The 24,898-nt window shown below is 39.9% G+C and overlaps 2 protein-coding genes across 2 annotated transcripts in view; both read left to right on the top strand.

Moving 5' to 3' along the window:
• The window catches only part of LOC124165245 (multiple epidermal growth factor-like domains protein 8), an 81,836-nt gene that overhangs the window by 50,883 nt on the left and 6,055 nt on the right, over window positions 1–24,898 (top strand). The window contains exons 31-41 of the mRNA XM_046542564.1: window positions 1,740–2,001; window positions 2,483–2,703; window positions 10,824–10,963; window positions 13,342–13,686; window positions 14,006–14,192; window positions 15,595–15,735; window positions 17,381–17,577; window positions 18,862–19,105; window positions 19,302–19,470; window positions 20,943–21,130; window positions 24,363–24,520. Of these exons, the coding sequence (XP_046398520.1) occupies window positions 1,740–2,001; window positions 2,483–2,703; window positions 10,824–10,963; window positions 13,342–13,686; window positions 14,006–14,192; window positions 15,595–15,735; window positions 17,381–17,577; window positions 18,862–19,105; window positions 19,302–19,470; window positions 20,943–21,130; window positions 24,363–24,520 (2,252 nt within the window). The remainder of the gene's footprint in view (window positions 1–1,739; window positions 2,002–2,482; window positions 2,704–10,823; window positions 10,964–13,341; window positions 13,687–14,005; window positions 14,193–15,594; window positions 15,736–17,380; window positions 17,578–18,861; window positions 19,106–19,301; window positions 19,471–20,942; window positions 21,131–24,362; window positions 24,521–24,898) is intronic.
• LOC124165244 (tigger transposable element-derived protein 6-like) lies at window positions 4,580–6,847 on the top strand. Its single transcript, XM_046542562.1, has 2 exons — window positions 4,580–5,210; window positions 5,320–6,847. Exon 2 carries the CDS (start codon window positions 5,324–5,326, stop codon window positions 6,824–6,826), a length of 1,503 nt encoding a protein of 500 aa, XP_046398518.1. The 5' UTR covers window positions 4,580–5,210; window positions 5,320–5,323; the 3' UTR covers window positions 6,827–6,847.

The raw sequence follows: 24,898 nt of genomic DNA, 5'->3' as shown, positions 1-24,898 counted from the left end.
TGTGGGTGATACCAGATTCCTGTAGCTGTGGTAGTAACCAGTATAACCAGTCTGCAATGCTTTTTTGAGGGAATAAATCTATACCTCAGAGGTAAAGGACACTACGTCCATTTTTTCTAACTTTTCAGCAGAGTAGTTATAAGATTTTTTAATGATTTAAACAGTAATTATTGGAAGGTTAGGTTACTGTACCAATAATATTGTGATATTAAAATGTTGTAAAGTTGTTGCCTAATGTTCTAGTAATTACTGGTTAAATTTTTTTTTAATCTTAAAACTGCTCTCCAGAAAAGTTAGAAAAAATGGACGTAGTGTCCTTTACCTTCGAGGTACAGAAATAAGTTAATACAAAATTTGATGAAATTTTAATAATAAGTGTTTTTACATAGAACTGGGGGAATCTTTATTTCTTCAATATAGAATTTTTCTTGTTGTGGGTTTAATTTGATCCCCAATACCCTTTTATACCGTATAAGCACGTGTAAGAGGCGCACATGTGTAAGAGATGCACCCATATTTTGAGCATCGGAGATAAAGAAAAAAAAATTTGCAGCATTTTTTTATACTATTGTGCGGTGTAGCAGACTTATGCCTGGACTTTCGACGGTTATCAAATTTTCCTATTTCTACACAAAAAAATTACACGGCATTTTTTCAGCTAAATTTACATGATATGTATGGTGCTCGGAGATTAGAAGGTATTCACTTGTATCCTTAACCTTATGATGCTTACTAGGTATGGTCGGATCAGATACCTTGGATCCAAATATCCACAGATAATGCCCTTCACCTTATACTTTGAATCCAAATTCGTTGAAGAAATTGAATCTGAATCCAACATTTTAAATCAATGCTTTCGTGAATGCAGCGTCCCATTCGAAAGAGTTCCGATCCTCTCTTCACATACGTCGTTGCTGTACGATGCTCGTCCTACTCACGAAAAATTTTGTTTAAATGCTCTCATAGGAATATGGCAATAGAATTGCTGCCGTGGAAAATTTTAAGGCAAAACACAACAGGGACATATCATAAATTTTCCCAGGTGATTGGACAACAATTTAAAAATCAGGTCGTTAGCGTAATGGAAATTACTCGGCAAGACAGATGTTGACTATTAACCAGGTATTGTCCTTCAAAACTAGGCATTTCTCTACCGATTTCTATATGCGATTACTATTTGCAGTATTAATTCCGCGGGATGCCCACTCGTGGCAGTAAATTTAGCGCACCCTCTGGAGCGAAAAACTCGTGAGATCTTTTCCATGCTCACCTCTGAGGTACTGACGTGACGGGGTGATGCTTACGAATAAGAAAAGCATACCGGAGCATTTTAAAAATACGTCACTAAGGGAGAAACTCCCCTGCCTGCCGCATGTTTTTGATCTAAAGTTTCAGTTGACTGACTCACGCTGAAAACCAAGGCCATTCAGTTCCCACTGGACTTGTGACCGGTGAAGGGGACAGGGGAAGATAAGAAGTTTGTGTAAGAGACGCACCCTCATTTTCGGCTATAATTTCTGGGAAAAAAGGTGTGCTCTTACACATGCTTATACAGTATGTCTCTTCAAGTACCTTGTTTGAATTGAGGGTATTACTTTTAAGCCCATATACTATGAACTTCAAGATGATAAAAAGTCACAATGTATAGCACTTTTAACACCTCCCATTTTAAAATATCAAAATCAAATTGATCCCCCTGGCTATTCTAGTGTTAATCAGTGCTCTTTTTTTAAATCAAGGTTTGCCAGTGGTGTTCAAATTGCCCCCGTGGTCGGTGTGTGCGCCGAGGTCAGGATTGCAATGAGAGAGCAGCATCGAATCGTGCGCCCGGAGGAATTTCATCCTCCCGAGGTCGTGGCACAGTTGGTGGTGGGTGCAACGTGAGACAGACCCCCATCATGGATGTGTCCTTTTGCCCAGGTCTTGGCTGCCCAGCCTCGGACTGTGCTCACTGCTCTAAAATGCGAGGTTGCCTGTGGACACGTCAGGTGCTTGTCACTCGTAAGTATTATGGAATTTTCATTGTTTTCTTTCATAGCAGAACTTCTTTCATCATCTTTCGGTAAGTCCCTCTTCAGAGTAGGAGTACGCATAATCCTCAAAAAGTATGACCCCCAGCAAATGATGTCATGTTGTTGAACTCAGGCTATCAACCGAGGGCAAGACTCCATTGATGCCAACATTTCATTTCATTCTTTTTACCTGGTGGACAGCCCGTGTTCAACTACAAGACCTCAAAAAGTTGTCTTAATGTTCTTTAAAAAGCAAGCACTAATCAAAACGGTGCTGAATGCATGGGCATACCCAGCGAGGGGTAGCTGCCCCCCCAAGAAGCAAAAATTGCAAAAGTCTATCTGCAAAATCAGTACTGAATTGAAACAAAAATATTCAACAAATTTTCTTTAAAGCCATGAAAAATCCTTAAGGAAAGGTTATCGTGCAATTCTGAGCTTAATGCTTAACTTGTCTTTATCTATTTCAGATGAGCTAGGTTTGAAAGTTTCGGCTGAGCCAGTCTATGAGTGGAGTTGTGTCAGAGATGATGTGTCTGAGAGATCCTCCATAAGGCTAATATCGTCCTCCCCTCCAGCACCATGCCCTCCGAGGTGTTCCTCCTACCAGACGTGCTCCGAATGCCTGTCTGCCCCTGGTGGGGGCGAGGGAGGCTGGCGAGAATGCCGATGGAGTACTCTGCTGGGAGAGGTGAGACTAATTCACTTCTCACTTTTTTTTAGAATATAATTACTGTACTGTATAAAGACTCTTGTTATTACAAAGTTCACGGGACCAAAAAACCGGAGGTTCGTAATAGCGAAGTTCTTATGAATGTTTCTCTTAGGAATCATTGAAAGAAAAAAAACATACTTTGTCAAAATTTCTTGTCTCTTCAATCTCCCGCTTTTACAATCTTCATAGTCAAGTGTATAAATACGTGATTTAATTATGCACAAGTCCTCGATATACGAGGAAGATGCGTTCCGAGACCTTGCTCATAAGTTGATAAACCTATACAGTGAAACCTCTATACAACGAACCCCTATACAACGAAATTTTAAGAAAACCCCTCTATTTCGAAGTTAATGGCCCGGTCCCGGTTCCTTCCAATGGTTAATGCACGCAAAAAAACCTCGCGTAACGAACCTCTCTAACTACGAAAACTCCGTACAACGAAGTCCACACTTGGGCCCAAAACAGGAAAAGTGCCCCTCTAGAACGAATTATTGAGAATAAACGCAGTATTTTACATTTTATAATTTTTCCTTAGATATTTACGTAATAAGCAGGAAGTAGAACTACAGCGGAGGGTGCCGTTGACGTGTCTGCTAAGGCAATGAAGATAGTATCGACGGCAACATCGGAAAAGGCGCAAGCTCAAATGAGCCCTTGGATTCACATGCATATTTTCTAAACGCGTGAGAGTGTAACACGGCCCCGATAAGTCATACTATGTAGAACTGGCTCGCCACCATCTGCTTGTCTCGTATCAACTCACTCTGCGACCCCTGTTCCGAAAGTACGTATCAAATGTCTCTTCGGAGTTGTTGCGAGCGAAGTTGGGAGGGGAGTTGCCTTTTTCTACGTATCAAATGTCTCTTCGGAGTTGTTGCGAGCGAAGTTGGGAGGGGAGTTGCCTTTTTCTCCCCCTCCCCCCCAGGTAGCTGGAGGGTGAGAGCGGGTTGGATGACTAATGGACCGAGAGGGGCGGGGGCGTAACAGTGGCAGCCGGCCAGCTGTAACCCAGTACAGAAAGGTAACCTGAGAAGATTTCTACGTAATGTGATCTTGCTCGGTGAAGGCCATAGTCAACTAAGATAACTACTGATTACTCATCCACTCCTCTATCACCCTTCTCAGCTAACGGGGAGCGAAGCATTGGCTTTATTTGTACCTACTTTTTCTTATGGTGGGAACCGTCGGAGTTGACAATGTATGTTTACTATGGCGAAGTATTCAAAACTTCATTGGTTGGTGTTCAACCAATGAGCGCAAATTTTTGTCTACTCTGTCCCCATCCCAGAGGAAAATCTGGAGAATCCCCTCCACCAAATATATATATATATATATATATAACCGTCTTTTCCTTGATGGATGTAGTCTGTTAACCTGCAAGTGGTGCGTTTGCTCGAGATCGTACATATATTTGCTCGATTGCGTGAGGATACCATCTTCATTGTGTTTATGGAACGCCCATAATTCGACGGGGATCTGGTCCAACTGGAAGAATTTCGAAGCTGATTTGGATTCCACGCCGATCGCCAAGAAATTTAATATTTGTGACACGGATTGGGCGAATACGTTGCGGAAGACAGGTAAGACTGAAAGCATTTTATTTGATGATTCTCTACCAATTTTTCTATTACGTCATGAAATTATTTTGCCCTTTAAAATCACTGATGTTTTGAAGTATTGCATCTCGTAAAGTAATTCATCTGTTGCAATTGTATAATAATTAAAGGCAATTTATTTCACAATTTTGAATAAAATTATCAGTAATCCTTCAAGATATAGCATTTTAACTACGTTTTTGATAACAAAATATTGGTACTCAAAAACTGCAGCTCCACTTTCGAGGCTAATTATTACGTTCTAGCGCTTTATCCTATTCCCTTCCGTAAATTCCCATCACCTTTGGCAATAAACCTCTCCGTACCTTTACCCTACCCTTTCTCCTAGTGACATGGTATGACGAATGGCCTGAGGTGCCTTGCCTATCACATCATACCTTTCCTCTTCCCGTCCCCCCTTCCAACCCGCCACGTCCCTCCAGCGCACCCGTTCCCCACTTGACCAGTCACTAACTCCGACCAACCAAATTTTCATGCATGGTACATACCTGATGGCATCGCTAAGCAATGTCAAGTAACGTAAAAGAATTTATCTTTTACGTTACTTGACATCTTTTACGTTTTGCTCAAAACCAAATATTTTTTATCTATCGAGGAATCACTGATGATATAAAAAATTTGGCTAGTCTTCAACTTATTTTATCTTCATCGCAATGGATTCAGTAGTAACAAAGATGCAACTCTTCAGACTCGAATATCTTTCCTGTGTGCGAGGACAATTGAAGTCTGGAACTCATTCCCTGTTCGCTTTACTGATTATTAGGAGCTGAGAAAATATAGGAATAGTCTGTCCTAGTCTGCTTTAGTCATTACCTGTGGAAACGGCTGCACGAGTTGATTGTGACAACAGGACTTGCTTCTACGGTACGAACTGGAAAATATTTTGAGATTATTCTTTCTTAATTTTTCTATAAATTGAGTATTTTTCGGTTATTTTTATTCCTTCCTTATTATTATAATTATTCCTTTACAGTAAAATGGCCAATACCACCAAAAAACGCCGACAACTCTCCATTGAAACGAAGTTGCAAATTTTGGAATCGGTCGACACTGGAGAGAAAAAAACGGCAATTGCGGAGAGATTTAACATTCCGGCATCCACACTTTCCACAATTATTGCCAACAGGCACAAGATGGGAAATGGTATTGAGAAATTTGGTCCGGAAAGGAAGAGGTCTCGGTCATGCAAAAATGACGAATTAGACAGGAAAGTATTTGAGTGGTTTACGGAAGTGAGAAGTGCCAATATCCCGTTATCTGGGTCCATCCTACAGGACCGGGCGAAAACAATAGCCCTAAAATTAGGGATAGATGATTTCCACGCCTCTAATGGATGGCTCTCAAGATTTAAGCGTCGGTGGAATTTGACGACTCTCAGGGTATGTGGGGAGGAAGCAGCAGTCGACGTGGCCGTGGTGGAGGAGTGGAAGAAAAATTTGCCTTCCTTGTTGGCTGGGTATGACCCCAAAGACATTTTTAACGCCGATGAGTCTGGCTTCTTCTATAATCTCCTTCTGGACTCCACGTTAGCTACCAAGGGAGAAATTTGCCATGGGGGCAAACGAAGTAAAGAAAGATTGACCGTTCTTTTCTGCACTAACAGTGACGGGTCAGAAAAGTTGAAGCCTTTCGTGATTGGTAAATTTGCTAGTCCGAGGTGCTTCAAGCATGTTAAAAAATTGCCATGCCGTTATGGGAATAACAAAAGTGCGTGGATGACGGCAATTTTATTTAGAGAGTGGCTCGCATCACTTGACGCAGTCATGGGGGGTAAAAATAGAAAAATTCTTCTTTTCCTTGACGGCTGCACCGCTCACAAAACATCAGATATGAAACTGAGAAACGTGAAAGTCGTACATTTTCCCCCTAATTGCACGAGCAAAGTGCAACCACTCGATCAGGGGATTATTTCCCTCGTGAAGAGGGCATATAGAAGGCAGCTGGTTGAATATCTTCTACCTAGAATAGGAAACACGGAAGACATCAAGTCACTGAAGTGGAACATCCTGCAAGCCATTCAGCGTCTCTGTGTTGCATGGGATGGAGTAGAGAAGAGCGCAATCACGAATTGCTTCAGGAGGGCAGGCTTTCCCGGAGAGATGGACGTCCAAGACGACCCACAGCCGGAGGAGAGGGAGGAATGGGGCGAAGTCGCACAATTGCTAAACATTGAAGGGGTATCTTTCGAAGACTTTGCAAACATTGATGATGATCTCGCTGTTTTTGGCAAGAATGAGGATCCTGAAATAATCACAGAGACGCAGGATGTGAGCGATGAAGAGAGAGAAGAGTCCAGCAATTGCGTAGTGCGCCCCAGTTGGAAGGAAGTGGTGGACGCAGTAGATGTTTTGGAGCGAGTTTTTATTACTTCAGAAGATGGAATAGAAAATTTGAAAATTCTGCGGCAGGTTGAGCAAGCAGCCAGTAAAGAAATGAGAAAAAGGATGAGGCAGACAACTTTGCAAAACTATTTTAAATAGAATAATTTTGGATTAAAAAACTTAAAAACAGATACCGTCTCTTATTTATTAAAAATATTATTTAAACCCATTTTTTTCGAAATTTGTTTAAACTTCCTAAAATGTACTCATTTGAAAAGAATAGGGAATGTTTCGGCTGAGGTAAGTCTCAAGAGAGCTGTCTGTATATACAGCGAGGACAGTAGACGATGTTGTATTTATATTTGTGAGGAGGTAAGTGAAGGAGAGATAAATCGAAAGGCAGATTACTAATACATGAATTTTGTCCTCCTTCTGGGTGTGTGTCAAATAAGTTGGGTTACTTGAAGAGCGGCAGACCACAGGGTCACGCTTTGTCGGAGACGCATGAGATTTTGGTTAGGGGAAGGGGAATCACTGAGGAGAGGGATGGCTCCCCGAAGAAACGTGGAAGGGGAGGGGAGATAACAGCAGCATTGTAGAGAAAGTCGCCTAAGTGCGTAGTTCTTCTTCCTTTCAGAGGGGAAATGTTATTGAATAATAGACATTTTGGTATGAAATGTTTGGGAGTGGTTAGTTGTAAATCCACTCCTTTCCTCCTCATTTCAGTGCGTGCGTGGGCGTTAGACTTCTTGCTGTGTCCAACTGGAAACATCTCCATTCCAAATTGTTAGCATGAAATATTACCAGTGCAACTAGAGTTTTCAGATTATCGATCTTCGCCTGGTTTGGGCAGAAGTCCTTCAAGTGTCATAAAAGACGCGAAAAGGAGTGGGATCAGGTTCTTTCACGTGTTTTTATTCTCTGCTAACGTAACGTAACTGATTGCTAACGTAAGTCGTATTGAATTGGTTAGATAGTGCTTTAGTGACTAATTATCCCAGTTTAATAGTTATGGCCTGCAAATGGCACATACGAGAGATACGTTCGGTAAAGGACTGAAAAACCACAAACCTCGCTTAAAATTGACTAACAATAAGTATGAAGAGGTGAACTGGATGAATTCCCAGCGATTCCAACTGTCCTTATTCTCGGGGAATACTTAGTTGTTGTTTTTTGTCTATCAGTGGGTAAAGTAATTGCGTAAGCTTGGTTTCGCTGAGCGTATGACTGAAGACGGTTCCGGGATTTCCTTCCTTACCTTCCCATTCTATCCTCTCCCGAGGGCGTCGGCGGGCTCCTTTGTCGCGACGACCCCCTCCATTTCCCTACCTTTTTACCACCCCCTCCTTAGGTAACTCGGGCGTATAAGTCTCGGACTAAAGTTGAAACCGTATGGAGATTTTTAGTCTCTCCTAAACACTGGATGAAAGGCGACAAAGCGTGGATTCAAATATTATCCTGGCTTACTCGAGGATAGTACTGCGTTTTGGCACCGAGGAATGGGTGTACCAGCGGAATACTGATCGTGTCCAGCTTCTATTAAGTTATACCTGAGAGGAGTATCGGTCATACTGAATGCATTATCATCTGAGATTGCCATTGTTACTTCGATTGCCGACTTCCATGATTTTACTCGTGGTAACTAACACGCCCCACCTAACTTCCATCGTCGTTTATAGATATTAGTACATACCGGTCACGAACATAGATATTTACCGGAATTTCAATAGGATGCCAACAATGCACTTTATTTCGTAAGTCTTTGGGCAATATTGCTCTTTCAGGCAAATTTGCTGCACAAAACTGCCATTTGATATCGACTTCAATTATTACACTCGAAGAATAATGCCGACTAGATACTCAGGAAAATTATGGATCACTCTTTAAGACGTGATCCTTTGACATTAATTTAAAAAAAAATTGTTTATCATCACTCTAGGGAAGGTTTTAATGGCGAATGAAGCAAGATTGATAAATTTACTCGACTTGCATCGTAAAGCACACGGAACACTTTGTGCCCCTGCGAAGACGCAACCCGCTCGTTACCCCTATACAACGAAACCCTCTACAACGAAGTCATGATTTTCCCGGTCCCCTCAAATTTGTTGTACGGAGGTTTTACTGTATAAGGCATCGAGGAGTGTTTATTCTCCAGAATGCAACACTTCATCACAGTCGTGCATTAACTCACGATTGTGACGAACTGATCTACCTTGCAGCGTAGCCAAAAAATCCACTGTTCGCAGGAAGAAAGAATGGGCAAAATGCTGTACAGTTCCTGACTACACACCGGATTAAATGATTCTTTGTTCATATTCAATGATACTTTGTTCATGCCACGTCGTGTCGCTTCAGCAAACTCCAAAGGTGCCCAATTTGAAATTTTGGGCACGCTTGAATTTTTTGAATGTTAGTGTCTCTGAAAGTTCATAAATCCAATGGGCGTAGGAAGAGGACTAATTGTACTTCCAATTTATGAGCGTTAATGAGTGGGTCACCGTACGTACGACGCAAAATTTTTCTAAGCCCAGAGATTCAAAGATGGCACTGGGCGCAATAACAAATGACAACACGCTATGCGCATGGAAATGAAAGAACGAAATTAAATGAAACGAAACATTTATTAACCTTTAACATAAAATTGAACATCACCAAAAACTCCAATGGAAGCAGAATCTGGAGTTAAATTACTTTTACAAAATACAATTAAACGATCTTCAGGTTTAAACTCATACACCTTTTAGAAGTTAATACATTCGAGGAAACAGTAGTACAATGCTCCTTTTGATAAGATTGAAAATTATTCATTTGAATAGTTTTATAACACAAAACATCAGATGCAGGAAAACTCTCCAAGCCACCAATATTCATGGTTACATTATTAGGTATCCGTGCAAAGCAAATAGTGAGCCAATATGAACCTTGTACATTATGATCATTACCAACAGCAAAGGTAAACTTAAAACCAAATAGAGTTCCAATAGTATCAGCAACCCAAACATTGACAGCTCCAGCATGATTAGCCTTCAACACAGTGCAGTCCTTGATTATTTTTTCCACTGGTCTCCGAGGAGCCCATCTTCTTACAGAACGATACTTAGGCATGATGTACCACCACTGACGTCACAAGTGACACTCAGCTCTCTCACAGAGAGAGGCTTATCTTATCTACACCGGATGTAGCGAGAGAGTGCCGAGGCAACCAGTGGGATGGGGACCGGAAACTGACGTCACCATAGGGAATTAACATGGAGTTCTGGACTTTTAACTTTTCACGATGATTTGAAAAATTTCTAAGTCCGATTCCACAGGAATGAAGCTTATTATATGATGTTGCGTGCATGTTGAAGTATCTCCTACTGAAGAAAGAACCAAAATTGATGCTCTTTGGCACAGTACAAGAAGAGAACTTAAACGTAGATCAATAATGATAATGTAGTTTAGTGTGTATCTACCTAAATGCCATTGCTTTGTCATGGAACTTCATAATAAAGTTTATTTTGTATCCCCTGGGACTGGGACTGAGGTTTGTAGTTTCGTAATAGCGAAAATTGTGTAATATGTTTCTTTTGCTATTGATAGGATAGGCCGTTTCATCGCGACCAACGAATTGCTTCATAATAACGAGAACTTCATAGTAACGTTGTTTGTATTAACAAGAGTCTACTGTTGTGTTTTAATTTTTGTGATGGATTACTGGTTTAAAACTTTTGCTGGGCGATGTATGCCCATCTGACTTAATGAGCATTATTTTTATGATTCTACAATCAAAGTGATGAGCAGACAAAATTTGGCTAAGTTTTTGTTGGGTGTAGGGTTGGTTCAGGTACCCTACATCAACTAGGGGAAATTTAGTTCCTCAAACGACCTTATTTAAGGCTTTTTATGGCACATGGCGAGATATGTCTTTGCTTGGGCTGATGACCTATCAAGGGTTTGTTGGCCCTACAGGGTCAACAACCCTTATACTTTCCAGAGGTGAAAACACTGCAGGAGTTTAATTGACATTGCTGGGTACAGGTGTTTAGTGTCATATGGAAAAATTTCCTCTCCAGCCTATTTGTTGAGGTTACCATACCCGCTGGAAACTTTGAGGGATGATGGTGAAATTATGATTTGTTATTGTTATTTGATTTGTTATTCCTTTCATTTGCAGTGTATCTCTCCTAGCTATCAGCCTCTGTACTGTGTGGGTGGTGTGTGTGGACTTGTTCTACATGGATCACCAACACAATGTCCTTCTCCGTGCTCTCACTTTAAGCAGTGTGCTACGTGTCTGCGAGACCCTCGATGTGGGTGAGTCATTTAGTCAATGAATTGGTGTTGTGTTAAATTTTTAAAGTTATTTGCATAATTTTTCTCTCTGTTTTAGTATCTCTACTGTTAATTTTTTTTAAATAGTTTTAGATGCATGGTTCCTGTTGGATAATTAGTGTAAAATTTCCATGCAGCTAATTTGATGGGAGTGGGCAAATTTCGACTACTTTGTGAGGGGGTTTGCTGCATGGAGTTTTTTTGTGGGTTACAATTTAGTAGGATGTTCAAGTAAATTGAAGGTGCGATAACAAATAAAGCAGATGTTGTTGATTCCTGTGGGGATGTTTGTGAAGGGACTAGAAATTCTGACCATGGTAAAAATCCAACATTTTTGATGGAGATAAAATAGGCTTGTAGGTGTTCAGTATCTGTTCGTTTGGATCAGAAATTCTGTTCACATGTCTTGCTATGGGCCGTTTATATTCTATTCACTTTATGTTTGCGGGTGAGCTCTCGTGAGAGCCCGGACACTATCAGAAGGCTTTGCTAATGGGGTGGCATTAGTATGGAGAGAGAGGGAGGAGGAATGTACTTAACGTTGCCAAATGTACATAGCCGCCCTACTTTGTCACTGAAAAAGTGAGAATCGTGGGTGGCCCCAGGTATTTTGGGCCTGGCGCAGAGACAATATACCTACTCATTTGGAAGGTATTGAGGACATTGTCAGCAACCATACTGAATGAGGCACCATTGGTGAAAGGCATGCTTAAAGACATACAGGAAGAAAGTGTGAGGTTTTGCGACACTGCTCCACTAGAAGATACACAGTGTTAACTCGATGGAGGTCTGAGAGCGACTGACTGAGGCCATTCCTAGTGTCTGCTGATTGGTCAAGGGATGGTCACGTGTCGAAAAGCTTTCCCTCCTCTCACACCCACTTGCTTTAGCCACACCAGCTCACCCATAAAGATAAAATAACATAGTATAGCAACTGATATTCATTTGTGATAGACATGGGCACTCCTTGACAGCGTCACCATAATAGGCTCTTATCTGCACATGGTCTATTCTGATCCCTTTGTCATGCATTAGCCTACATTTGCAGTTCCAGCCAAAATATTTTTGGCAAAAATTAAAAGTATTTTAACTTATGTGTGAAAGGATTTGATTCAGTCAATTATTATGAATTAAAAATATGAAAACATGTTGTTGAATTAAATCATCCTTTTACACATTCATTCTCATTAAACTTAATGTAGTTTAAGATCAGAAGTTTACATTTTGCTGTTCTATTTTAAAAATGTATAATGGAATCCAGCAAATTCAAAATTCCAGTTCCAAATACTAAGTTTTTATATAAATTAGAATTACCTCTTTATGAAAATCCAATCATCAGTATTCCAAGACATTGTGAGCCTCTGACAAGTCACATTATGTCCCTTTGGTGCATAATTCTTGGTTGTCCTGGAGAAATTACCATTCACTAAATAGTGTGGTGGAATGACTTAGTCCTCTGATGGGTCACTCACCAGCTTTTTGCCAGTGACGACAATGGTGGTTAGTGACCAATTTCCTCTCTCAAGCTTTACTTTTAAACCCTGCTTTTAAAAAGGGCCATCTTTCCTGTATTGCTGATTATAATTGAAAACATTTTAGGCAGTGTTGATGATTTAAAATTGTGCTAATTATGCAATGAAACCTCGTTATGATGAATTCCTTTGAAATGGAAAAAGGTGACTTCGTTTATTGGATACAGAAGATGGAATGATGTGACCACTTTTATTAGTTACTGCATATTTTTGAATGATTTGAAAGCGCTAATGCAGTGACTGGGAAAATGTTTTTAATGGTTAGGGATTTGTATTTTGGGTGCTCATCCTAGCATAGTTTTTTACTGGAAGTGTGTGAGCAACTCTTAATTCAATTGGGGGTTGAGGAAAAATACATGGCTGCATTCAAGCACTTATTTAATACTCAATGCAAGTCATTGATGGAGGTGGTTGATAAATAAATGGGAATAACTAGATGATAGTATATTGTTATGAAATTTTGAAGTGTATGTCTAAAGCCAATTAAAATAGGAATTAAAATTTCCAAAACCAGTGTTTTGATTGACTGGGCAACTGTCGTCAACTTTCATCTTACCCAGTCCTCGGACAGGTTAAGACATATTCTCCTGAATTATGTCATAATTTATGACATAAGTAGTTCTTTTTTTATTTCATTTCTTTTTGGTGCCCTATCATATTAAAAAATAATAATTCTTGTTTTTTTGCTGCAATGAAATATCTGAGGTCATTCATTAACTGGCTGTAGGAATTATAGGCACATAAAAATAAAAAGCACCTTAGTTTTTTTTACATTAAAGAAAGTTGTTACCCTCTGTGATTTTGTGTTTTTTCCCTTTCACTAATTAGATGGTGTTCTTTGGAATCTTCGGATGGTAAATCTGGTCAGGGGGTGTGTTCAGAGGGTTCACTTCAAGGACCATCCGACCAGCCTGTTTCATCTCTTCATGTTTGCCACGAGATTTATGTAAGGGCCAAGGGAAATATTACCGTTAACTTCAGTAATGTGGGAAAATTAAATAGCACCACAACTTTAGGAAAAGGATCAGTTTTCTCGTGGCATTATCTAAACTGTCCACCTGAAGATGAATGTAAGAATGGACATCATTCCTGTCATCCGGAGTCGCAAGAGTGTGTGGATTTGCCCGAAGGCTTCAGCTGTGTGTGTGGGAAAGGATACAAGGAAGAAGAAAGGTAATTTCAAATTTGTGTACTCATTAATATCAGGCTCAACTTTATGGAAGTATAAAAATGCAAATGAAACTTTTAATGATAATAATAATATTATTTATCCCTTAGAGGTCACAAAGAAATTGAAAAATGTCAATAAGAAATCAAAATACAAATTACAAAAGGTACATATTGCAAAAAAGAATAAAGTACCTATTGTATTTTTTTTATTGAATGAGAAATTAGTTACCTCTGTAGGTTTTGTTCAACAGATTTATTTCCTTAGTAGATGCATGGAGAAGAAAATTGTATTGATGTTACATTTTTATGTTATCAATTTCAGGCTGGGATGTGCTCCAGTGTGTCAGCCAAGTTGCATTCATGGGTGGTGTGCTAAGCCAAATCTTTGCCAATGCGATTTTGGGTATGTTGGCCAAGACTGCTCTATTAAGTGCCAATGCAATGAACACTCCAACTGCCTGGGCCCAGACAAATTGGACCACTGTATTGAATGCCACAACAATACAATGGTGAGCCTTTATTTATTATGTTTTATTTCAACCATGCGGTGAAATCCTTCTCAAGTAAATTATAACCAAGTTTGATCATATGTCTTTGTGTGTTATCTTATGGAATGAGAAGGAACTGCAATGTACTATCATTTCCAAAAGTCTGTGTGCATGTATGCTCAACTCACCAGTTGAATGAATCGGTTGAATTTCTGTTAGAATATGTAGAGGGTTGGCCCTTGCTGGAAGAGACATGTGTCGCCAAGAGCCGATGAGGAAGACTTGCAATGTGGCTAGAATACTTAGGAGTAAGCACGTGGAACGAGACACCAGGACGGGCTCGTGGGGTTACTCTCCTGGGGCAGGGTCTGTAAGCTCTCACTTATCAACTCTGCACCATGGAAGGGAGAGGACATGGAAGGAGAAAGGATGGAGGTGCTGCCGAGATAGGAGCCTGACGATGCCTCCAGGGAGTGGATAGGAGTGGAAGGGAAGGGAAGAGGAATCCTGCGCAGTCACAGAGGTGTGCGGGTCCTACTACTAGCAAAACCATGATTTAATGTTTCTTCTGAAAAGAAAAAATTCCCTGTGAGGAAGGAAATTTCTACGATTTTCCGTGGATACCTAGGGTTAAGCAGTGGATCCGGGAACCCAGGGAGGGCTCGCATGGGGTACACTCTTGAGGGCTGGGAACCAAGTCTGAGACTTATATGCCTGCAACATCTCAAGAGGAAGGACAAAAGAAAGAAAAAGGATGGGAGGCATCGCCACTATTAGAGCCCAACGACATTTCCAGGGGAAGGATAGGGAGGGAAGGGCGGGACGGGAAAACCCTCGCCGTTATAGAAGCGACCAGGGCCTACCATTAGCGAAACATAACTAATTTAATGTTTCTAAAAAAAAAGATTTTTCTATGAGGAAGAAAAATCCTATGATTTTTCGTAGATCTAGGGTTTAGCAGTACAATGACGAGACCTAGCAGAAGGATGTAGTGCTGAGGAACCTCTTGTCTATACTCACTCCATTCGCAACTTTGTTATGTGTGCCATCCTTTCTCTACACATTTTTCCCTTCTCAGTTGAAAAACTAGTGGTTTTTGGGGTGGGGATGGGTAGGAAAGAGAGAACATAGGAAGGTAGGAAATGAAAGTATTTGGGGGGGGGGGGGGACTGGGATATTGAGGATATTGGGTGATAATCCAATCAACGGCTACTGAACAATGTAAGTTTTATTGTGCATTGTAAAACGTGAACAGATGATCATTATACGTCTAAAAGGTACGACTTTTGTTTGGCTCTTTTTCGTGACAATTACAGGAGTAAAACTATCTGCTTTATTGTTTCCTGGCTGTTATTTAGTGGCTAAGGTTTTATAATGTCTTTTCTATGTTCTTTTGTAACACTTCTTTTTGTTCATTGATTAGGGGCCTCAGTGTGAGCGATGTTTGCCGAAATTTGTTGGTGACCCCACCAATGGAGGCCAGTGTGTGCCTTGCTTAGATTACTGCAATGGGCACACCCCACATTGCATCAATGCATCTGATGGTTCTACATCTTCATATCAGGTATTTTAATGGCTATCTACCAATATTTTGGAGGTGAATTTTTATAGTCGTATTTTTAAAAAGGAAGCATAGATGGAACCGGAACAGAAGTGTTAGGGAAGTTGAAAATTAACCTTTAATATTCAGAAATTGTAAATTGATGTATTAGCCTTGGATTACATGTGTTGATTTCACCTGCTCAGTCTTACTTGTATAGCTTCTGAAGTCAGTGTTGGACTTATATATGTTCATGAGAGTGGATATGTTTAATGATCTATGAGGATCCCTGGTATTGAAGAATTGTGCAAGCATCTGGCTTCAACCGAAAGTCATAATGCCACTTCTGTTATATTATGTATCCTTAGTTTCCAATTGAACATATTTACCCTCTGTGTGTTACGTTGCTAACCGTTTAAGGCGTGGATTAAGGTCATTGTTTTTGGAGGAGGGGTCATGAGTATACTTTCCACATTGCTTTGATTCTATGCAATAACTCTCATCAGTAATACATGTGCTTTGACAAGAGGCTTTAAAATATTCTCCTCTTATATTTAAACATTGTTCGTTGAGCTGGTGAAACAGAAACTTGCATTGGAGGGCCACTTTTATGATTTCCATCATTTATGTTTTGCTGGGAATTAAGGGGGCAGCCACCCTTAATCTTACCCTTTATTCTGCCTCTGTGTTGTCTCCCTTTTTGATGAATATGCTTTCGAATGATTATTTGTGGCAAAATTTCCAATGAAATTAATCTTCATTCTTTAAGTGTGCCATTCCCTTGGCAGTGAAGATTTCTTGGGTTTCACACTGGGAAAGATTTTCCTCATCTTCTTCCATTGTTTTGTTGAGCAACTTTCCCATCGTTCTCAGGGATTCTGGTATTCAATGCCACTCTGTTTGTTCATTAAGTTTTTATGCAATTTATGCCAGATAAGAGCGGTTGTTCTGTCAGCATCTCCTGATTGGCTGTCAGTACCCTTGGCCTTTCAGTAGGTTAAGGGTTCAGGACTCCATATTCTGCTTATGTTGTAGCCGTTATCTTTGTTGATAATCCTGCAATCCTGTCAGATTTGAATGGATTCTTTTGGTTTGTGATCCCAGTACCCAAGGGATGGACATAGGAGCTTCATTTCTTCCTAGTGAGTCATATGGTTGTGATAGATGCTGTAGTGGATGAAAATGCTGTGAGAGCAACTGCTCTTTAGGCCGTCTTATACTGGGCATGTAATTGTGCTGGTAATTTCTCATTATGATATGAAATTGTGAGAACCCATGTATGAAATAAGAACAAGGGCTATTTTGCCATCTCACATCCATGCATTCTTGCATATGTGATAGCAATTCACCGCTTTACATGACACAATATTGACTGTGCCTTTGTACACACTTCAGATTGTGCAATTATGTGTCCAGTGTAAAATGGCCTTTAACTGCAGTAATTGTATATAAGCCTGATGTACAAATGGAATGCCATTAGATTCCTGACAATTGGTAAGTCACGCATTGAAATGCTGGATGAAGATTGAGAAATCTTCCCCAGTGTGAAACCTGATAAATCTCCAGTGTCATTGTTAGTCAGAAAAAACCAGTCATTTTACCATTCTGTTACTATCATTCGTCTTTTAGCTCATATTTCTCTGCTATTTATTTGTATTTATTCTACCAGTATTCAGGAAAATATATGGAAGTCGATGAATCAACTTTTCCCAAATGGGGCTCTCTCATGAACACAAATGGCGAGAGTGTAAGCAGGACAGTGGCTGTGTGCATTGGCTGTGCAAATGGAACAGCTGGGGAAAAGTGTGAGGGATGTCTTCCAGGCTATTTTCGGGGTTCAACTGACCATCGCCAGCCCTGTAGATTGTGAGTATTACATCCAATGCTGATTCTAAAGACTGAGTCACACAATGCTAGATCCCACATTATACCTATTTCGCATGCTGATGCTGAATTTGAATATGAAATCTTTAAAGGATAGGAGTTGTGGCAGAAGGTGTGGAAATCCATGTTCTGTATCATTGAATCTATTTTTGTTTGCCAGAAAGAGCTCGATATGTGATTTCTTTTCCCTAGAGGAGGTGGAAAAGGCGAAGAAAAGTGAAGATCACTGACTGGCTATTGAAAGCAGCATATGTAACATTTGCGTGCTGCATTTTATTTCTACGTCAGTTTCATTGTTTTTTATAGCAAAACAAGGGTGGAGATTGTATCAATGATTGTTTTATTTATTATGAATATTATTTGTTTCAATTAATTTACAGTTCGTGCATAATGTCATAAATAATTTTTTTTTGTTTTTTGTCATCTGGTTGCTTTGATAATATGCCTACCTACCATGGAATGTGGCGCTTGGATTGGATTGTGTGTAGGTTAATGGACCCAGTGGTGAAGACAGGTTCTTCATACTTGGTCAATGTCTTTGAGAGAATATTGAGAGCTGCAAGGATTCTGGTACATACTGATTGAATGTGATTTCATTATGTAAAGTTCAGAAGTTTCTTTCTCTAACCTTCTTTTTGTTTATACCCTAATTATTAGATAGATTAGGACCAAATGTGTATTTTTTTTAGAATTTGTACTAACTCAGTGATAACTAGTTGCTGAGGTATTGCTGGATAACTCTGAGATAGTCAGGCTGAATGTCGACAAGTTGACTTTGTGGAAGTTCATAGATAGTAATAATTGAGACAACTGTGGTATTTTTCCATACTTTTCAATCTTACTCATCCAGTTTCAATGCTTACGCATCATTCTCAAGAGTTGTCTCCTTGAGAATGATGTGATGAGGGTATAAACAAAAAGAATTTAGGTTAGAGAATGAAACTTCTCAAATTTACAGAATGAAATCACATTCAATCAGTATGTACCAGAAGACAGCTCTTGAGAATGATGCATAAACATATAAACCGGTTGAGTAAGATTATAAAGTGTGGAAAAATACTACAGTTGTCTCAATTATTACTATCGGAGATCTTTATGACTTTTGTTCATGAGTTTCTGTATTAGAAAACCCATTGAGTCCTCTTATGTCTATTGATGTAGTGATATCAATTAGCAACAGACCTCAAAACTAGATCCATCAATCCCATTGTTGTGATGTAAGATTCTGTTGGCAAATATTAATGTGTGTGTATCTTTGTCACATAGGTGTGAATGTCATGGTCATGGTGACATTTGCGATCCTGTCACTGGAGAAAATTGTAATTGCCAGAACAACACTGAATCTGATCCTCAGTGTTTATCTGGAGCTACGAATGTTCTGGCCACTGTTGGCAACCCTCCATTACCACTCTCTGGTCAGACCCTTGGTGGGGTGTTCATCCCTTCGGGCCATCTGTCATCAAAAACTTCTCATCATGGATCTTCAAATACAGTCATACATCAAGGGAAGGTAGTATTCCTATGCTTTTTTCACATTTGTTTTTATCATGTCCTACTTATTCTACACTGGGATAAAGGCTATGGAACATATGCCAAGATTAAAGACTCTTTACAAGCCAGCCTCCTATTGGTTGTTTGTTGAAGGTTTAAATGCCTAAGTACCAACTCATGATGATCAGACTCTAATTTAATGTTCTTTTTTCCAGAGTGGTATTCTCCTCGGTAACCAGCCTTTGCAATCTCAGCAGACACAGTGCTGGAAGCTGCAGTGTTCCAAATGCCGAGAATATTATGTTGGGACCCCAACAAATGGCCATCAATGCTACAGGCAAATGGTTGTTGATTCTGAGTATTGTTTTGACCCCAAAACTCAAGGTAATTTATGCTTATTTTGAATTAGTTTCAGTTTTGTATCTCTTGCCATGAAGTAACTAAGTAACTCTTTCATTCTCTGAAGATATTGAATCCCTGACCATTTATGCATTCTACCTCCCAGGAGCAGAAGTCTTCTTTTCCTTCTGTAGTCCCTCAATTAATGGTGCATTCAATGCTTATGCATTTCCTCTATTTCTTTACTTGTGGCCTCCTCCCATTGTTTTTCCTTCTGATAGCACTCTGTGCATCAATTATTATTAGAGGCAGATTTACATTGGATATGTATAATCTTAAAATTTTGTCAAATAAATCTGTTGATTTTGTTTTCTCATTTTATCATAGCAATTCATATTTTGTCTTGGAAAACCAAAATTTTCTATAGTATAAAGCTTTATAATTATTTGGTCGATCATTTCACTGAAATGAAAGAATGGATTGCAAGTTTTGAAAGTAAATATGCCAATGCGGGGAAAAGTTTTCTCTATCTTTTCTGCCGACTTGTTCATTAGGCTGAGGTCAGAGTAGACTTACTCTATCTTTACTTGAATATTAATTACGGATTGATTAATTTGGTTCTTTGGCTATTCGTTTTGCTGGTTTTTAAGTCTGGAACAGGATCAGACCCTAAAAAGAATCAGTACCAAAATAAACTAGGAAAACCAGTTTTAACCCCCTTCACTTGCTGAAATAAAGGCTTTACCAAAAATATTGAAACTATTCACAGTGGAATATCTTTAATGGAAAAATCTTAACTGTCAATGTATCTTCATATTTATCAAAAGGTTTTCTGGAATATTGCTCCGTGATATTTTCATGTTGTGCCATGACAAAATAACGTGCACAGCAGTATGCCTTGTCTTATTCTGCAAGTTTGTGCTACCTCTCTGCTATGGACAAATGAAGGCAGGGAAAAACCATCTGGAGACAAGCTTGAGGCTCACTTTTTCAACCATATTTATCTTGAAATCAAGCAGAATGTGAGCTGTACTGTTATCTTGAATCTTGGAAAGTGGAGCCTTGCACAGCCTTAAAGCTATCTAGCTTTCAACAAATTCTAGAAGCGAATTCCTCTAGCTATGCTCAGCTTCTCATGTTTCTCTCATAGAAAATTTGACCATATAAGGAAATACTCCTTATAACCTGTAAGAACAACAATCTGTAGGTATTTCCTCGGCAAACTTGAATCATAGACGAAGTTGGCCGTAATTGGCTGAGCCAAATATAGTTTTATCTAAATATGGAGTAGAGACTTTGAAAAAGTGAGGGGAACAAAGACTTACGTCAGGCTAAAGTCAGGGAAATTGATTTTCGGAATCTTGTGGGAATTATTCCAGTGTGGTGGGGCAAGTGTTCTCAAGTAGAGATTGACGTTTGAATTTTTGGGTAAAGTAAGAACCTTTCAAGTTAAAAAGTGAACCATTCCTTGTAATACTGAAAGTGTAATTTAATGTTTAATATTTCTGCTCTTGTAGAAGACTGCAGTGGAAAGCCCCATCCCCTTTTGCCCGGGAAAACTTCTTTTCTTGTGGTGCAGCCTCGCTTCATGAATGTGGACATACGTTTTACAGTGGACGTGACTCAGGGGGGATTAGATCTCTTCCTCTCGCCCAGAGAAGATGCTTTTACCATCCAGATCAATTCAACCACTGGAGATCACATGGTAAGTCATATGCGTGCTGTTAAACAATTTACCTCTGAAACCAGTATTTTTACTATCAGTACAAATAGGTTGAACTCAGAACTTATTACACATGTATAAATTCTTGTGGGGTTTTTGTTTCTTGTTTATTAGAATGCAAAATGGATTTTTTAAAAGCATTTATGCATAAGCATTTTGTATTAATGGCGAGGGGGAAGAAAAACAAAGAAAAAAACTAGGAGAATGTCAAAACTGTTACTTCTTGTTTTCATCACTGCCATGTATTTGATTGTTGCATTTCATTGTTTATTTATGGAGAGAGTAACAGCTCTATGCTGGAGGAAGTTCTTTGAAAATTAAATTTTACCCTTCCCTGGACTTTGAACATGGCCAAAAGCTGGATTTCAATTACCATTATTCAGAAAAGTATACAAATATCAAATTTGCTTGTGCATTATGAAAACTATTTTCAAGTTCTTTTACAATTATACAATACACCTTAACACAATTGTTTAGTGTGGCTGTATAGGCAGCACATAGCTCAAATCTCATTGCCAAAACTAGAGGTACAGTGATCCCATTGCCATGAAGTTCACAAAAGCAGAATTTTCATAGGAGTTTCTTTAACTCATAGTGCATGGTAATGTTTTTACACGTTTTGCACACTGACTGCACAAAAATTTTTATTGCTGCCTGGATATCTTGCACTTGGGCACTTTCCTTAACCATAAGGATTGCCAAAGGGCTTAATAGGGTGGTTTCCTTCATCAAAGAAAACGAAAGGCATTGATTGCGATTCGTTACCCACCATTAGTGTATTCATAATATACAAATTATTTTGTTTTAGAAATACTGGGTTAGACGAATGGCAATGGTCCATTTTTATCCTCATTTGAAAAGGGCCAGATTGGCGCCCATGCGATGCCACTCCACTTGACGTCACAGGGACCTAGTTTCTATAGGAGAAGATAGGAGTTATACATCGTCTGAGGTTACCAATGCATGCATGAGGCGCAGAGCTCAGGGAAACATGTCTTAACAATCACTTATTAAAACTGGCTAAGGTCGGAAAGTTTTCCTCGTTTGATAAGTTATTAATAATCCTTATTTAAGCCAAGCGCTACCAGCCAGCAGGGTACTAGGCTACCCGCTAGCAGCCTGCATCATATCAGCGCTAGGCCTCGCCTCAAGGTCACCTCGCAGGGCGGCAACAGGAACCAGAAATACGTCACGCGGAGAGATTTCCCGGCATTCATACTTACGCGTCGCGTTTTCGCTCGCTTGAAAATTTTCACTTTTCATTTACTGTATAAGCGCGTGTAAGAGGCGCAGCTTTTTTCCCAGAAATTGCAGCCGAAAATGAGGGTGCGCCTCTTACACAAACTTCTTATCTTCTCCGCTCCCCTTCACCGGTCGCAAGTCTAAGGGGAACTGAGTGGCCTTGGTTTTCAGTGTGAGTCAGTCATCTGTAATCCTAGGTCAAAAACAGACAGGCAGGCAGGGGAGTTTCTCCCTTAGTGACGTATTTTAAAAATGCTCCTGTTTGCTTTTCTTGTAAGCATCGCGCCGTCACGCCGGTACCCCAGAGGTAAACATGGAAGATCGCGCAGGGTTTTTCGCTCCGGAGGGCACGCTTAATTTACTGCCACGAGTGGACATCTCGCGGTATTTATACTGCATATAGTAATCGGTTATCAAAAGTAGAGAAACGCGTATTTTTGAAGGACATACCTGGTTAATAGTCAATATCTGTCTTGCCGAGTAATTTCCATCACGCTGAGGACCTGACTTTCCAAAAATCATCTTCAGACGCTAATATGAGGATTATTGCAACTGAAAATTATATTGGTGTCAAAACCTGCGCTTTAAAAAATTCGAACGAGTGTGTTCATTGTTGGACTAAATTGTGGATGGAAGAAATCAGAAATGCTTATAAGTGAAGAGCGCGGAAGGAGAGGTCCAGGGGAATGAGCGCGCTCCCTCCCCTCCGTATGTCAAGCTACGAGGCTATGAGCGAAGGAGCACGGGAAGAACACGTCCGATCTTGCATGTGACGTTGTTGCCTTCAAAGCGAAGGGGCGAAGGCGCAGCAATGTGATATACGCAGTTTGCGTTGACTGAAGTTTCCAGTCCGTCGTGTCTTGTTTGAATGCGCTTATGCTACGCTTGTTTCTTCCGAAATTGTCCTGATTGGACTATTTTGAATATTAGTAGCCTTGTTTTAACCATATATCTTTGTGTCAAACAATTAGAGTTTAAAAAACTTAAATTCTGTCAGATATGCATCGCGTTAGATCTCTTCCTTTTTTTGAACGTCGTGTGTGTCATACAATTATTGAAAGCTATCGAGATAACTTCGGGCTCAGTAGATGACTCACCTAGCATTTGGCCTCCATAAACTGGGAGATCGATCAAGGTCAGTTGGTGAGATGGGGTAGGGATGAAACACGTTTTCATTGTTCCCCTGTAACTTGATGTTTTCCTATTTTCCTGTGGGGTCTCGGAAAGGAAAAAAAAAACGGCAGAGGCATTGACTGATGGAGGGCCGAGTGTGGTTCCGTAAAATCTACGACGTGGTTATTATCCTACGGCGCTGAGATTGCCCCGATTGTTGTCCAAGCTCTTGGGAAGGTTCATGCTATGTACCTGTCGTGTTTTGCCTTAAAATTTTCCACGGCTGCAATTCTATTGCAATACTCCTGCGAGAGCATTTAAACAAAATTGTTCGTGAATAGGACAAGCATCGTAGAGCAACGGCGTACGCGAAGAGAGGATCGGAACTCTTCCTACTCCCTCTTATGCCGCTATTACCGCTAATTAATATTGAAAGAGAAAAGTTTGATAACTGTCGAAATTCCAGGCGTACGTCTGCAACACCCCACGAAAGTATAAAAAAAAAAATGCCGCAAAATTTTTTTCTTCACAGCTCCGATGCTCAAAATAGGGGTGCGCCTCTTACACCTGTGCGCCTCTTACACACGCTTATACGGTAATCGCGAAAAATAGATATCATCATTTAAAAATCTAAAAGCGTGAAATGCGTACTCCAGGAGTAATAATCTTTCGATGTAGGCAATAAAAAAATAATAGGAAACCACCCTATTCTACCAGACTAACCTTAATTGGCAAGAGGTGCCTCCTACACAGGGGGTCTCTCCTGCACCCCCTGCTGGCAGCTAAAATCTCCCACATCCCTAGGGTTAAAAGCTAGATATCATCAGTGTTTTAACTTCCTGACTTTTCTTTCCCAAAGGTGGAGTTGGATCCAAGATTTCGAATACGTCATGATGATCCTTCTGATGATGAAGTTAATTCATCGAAGGAAGATGAGTCTGATAAAATTGGGAAAGAGGAATCTCCCACCCAGTCTTCCAATGACCCTCGTCTTTCAGCAAGAGCTTATCCTCAAAGGTGAGAAATATGAAAGAATCTATTCAATTTAGAGAATAAATAACAAGGCTATAGACAGTTTTGAAGGTGAGTGGATTCTAAAATCTGCAAAATGTTAGGGGCTAACCTTGCTCAAAGATAATTTTCTTGCCACAAAAAATGTGTGGAGCTTAACTCCATCATTTTCCACTCTTTTTGGTGGCAAAGAATGTCAAAACCGGTTGAAGTGAAATTAAGCAAGGGTATCAAATTAATAATGCTGCCTTACTTATTTTCTGTAAAGAAATTTCCATGGAGTCAACTTATGCACATCTGATCTTATTCTGGCCTGACTTCGCTGGACTCTCTTAGGCTCTAGTGACAGTTGCAAATAACAAATGCTGTTCATCACTGATATCA

This window comes from Ischnura elegans, chromosome 9 (genome assembly GCF_921293095.1).
Source record: "Ischnura elegans chromosome 9, ioIscEleg1.1, whole genome shotgun sequence".
Classification (NCBI taxonomy): domain Eukaryota; kingdom Metazoa; phylum Arthropoda; class Insecta; order Odonata; family Coenagrionidae; genus Ischnura; species Ischnura elegans.
Note: the sequence above shows the minus strand (reverse complement) of the source record. Positions and strands in the feature narration are given on the sequence as shown.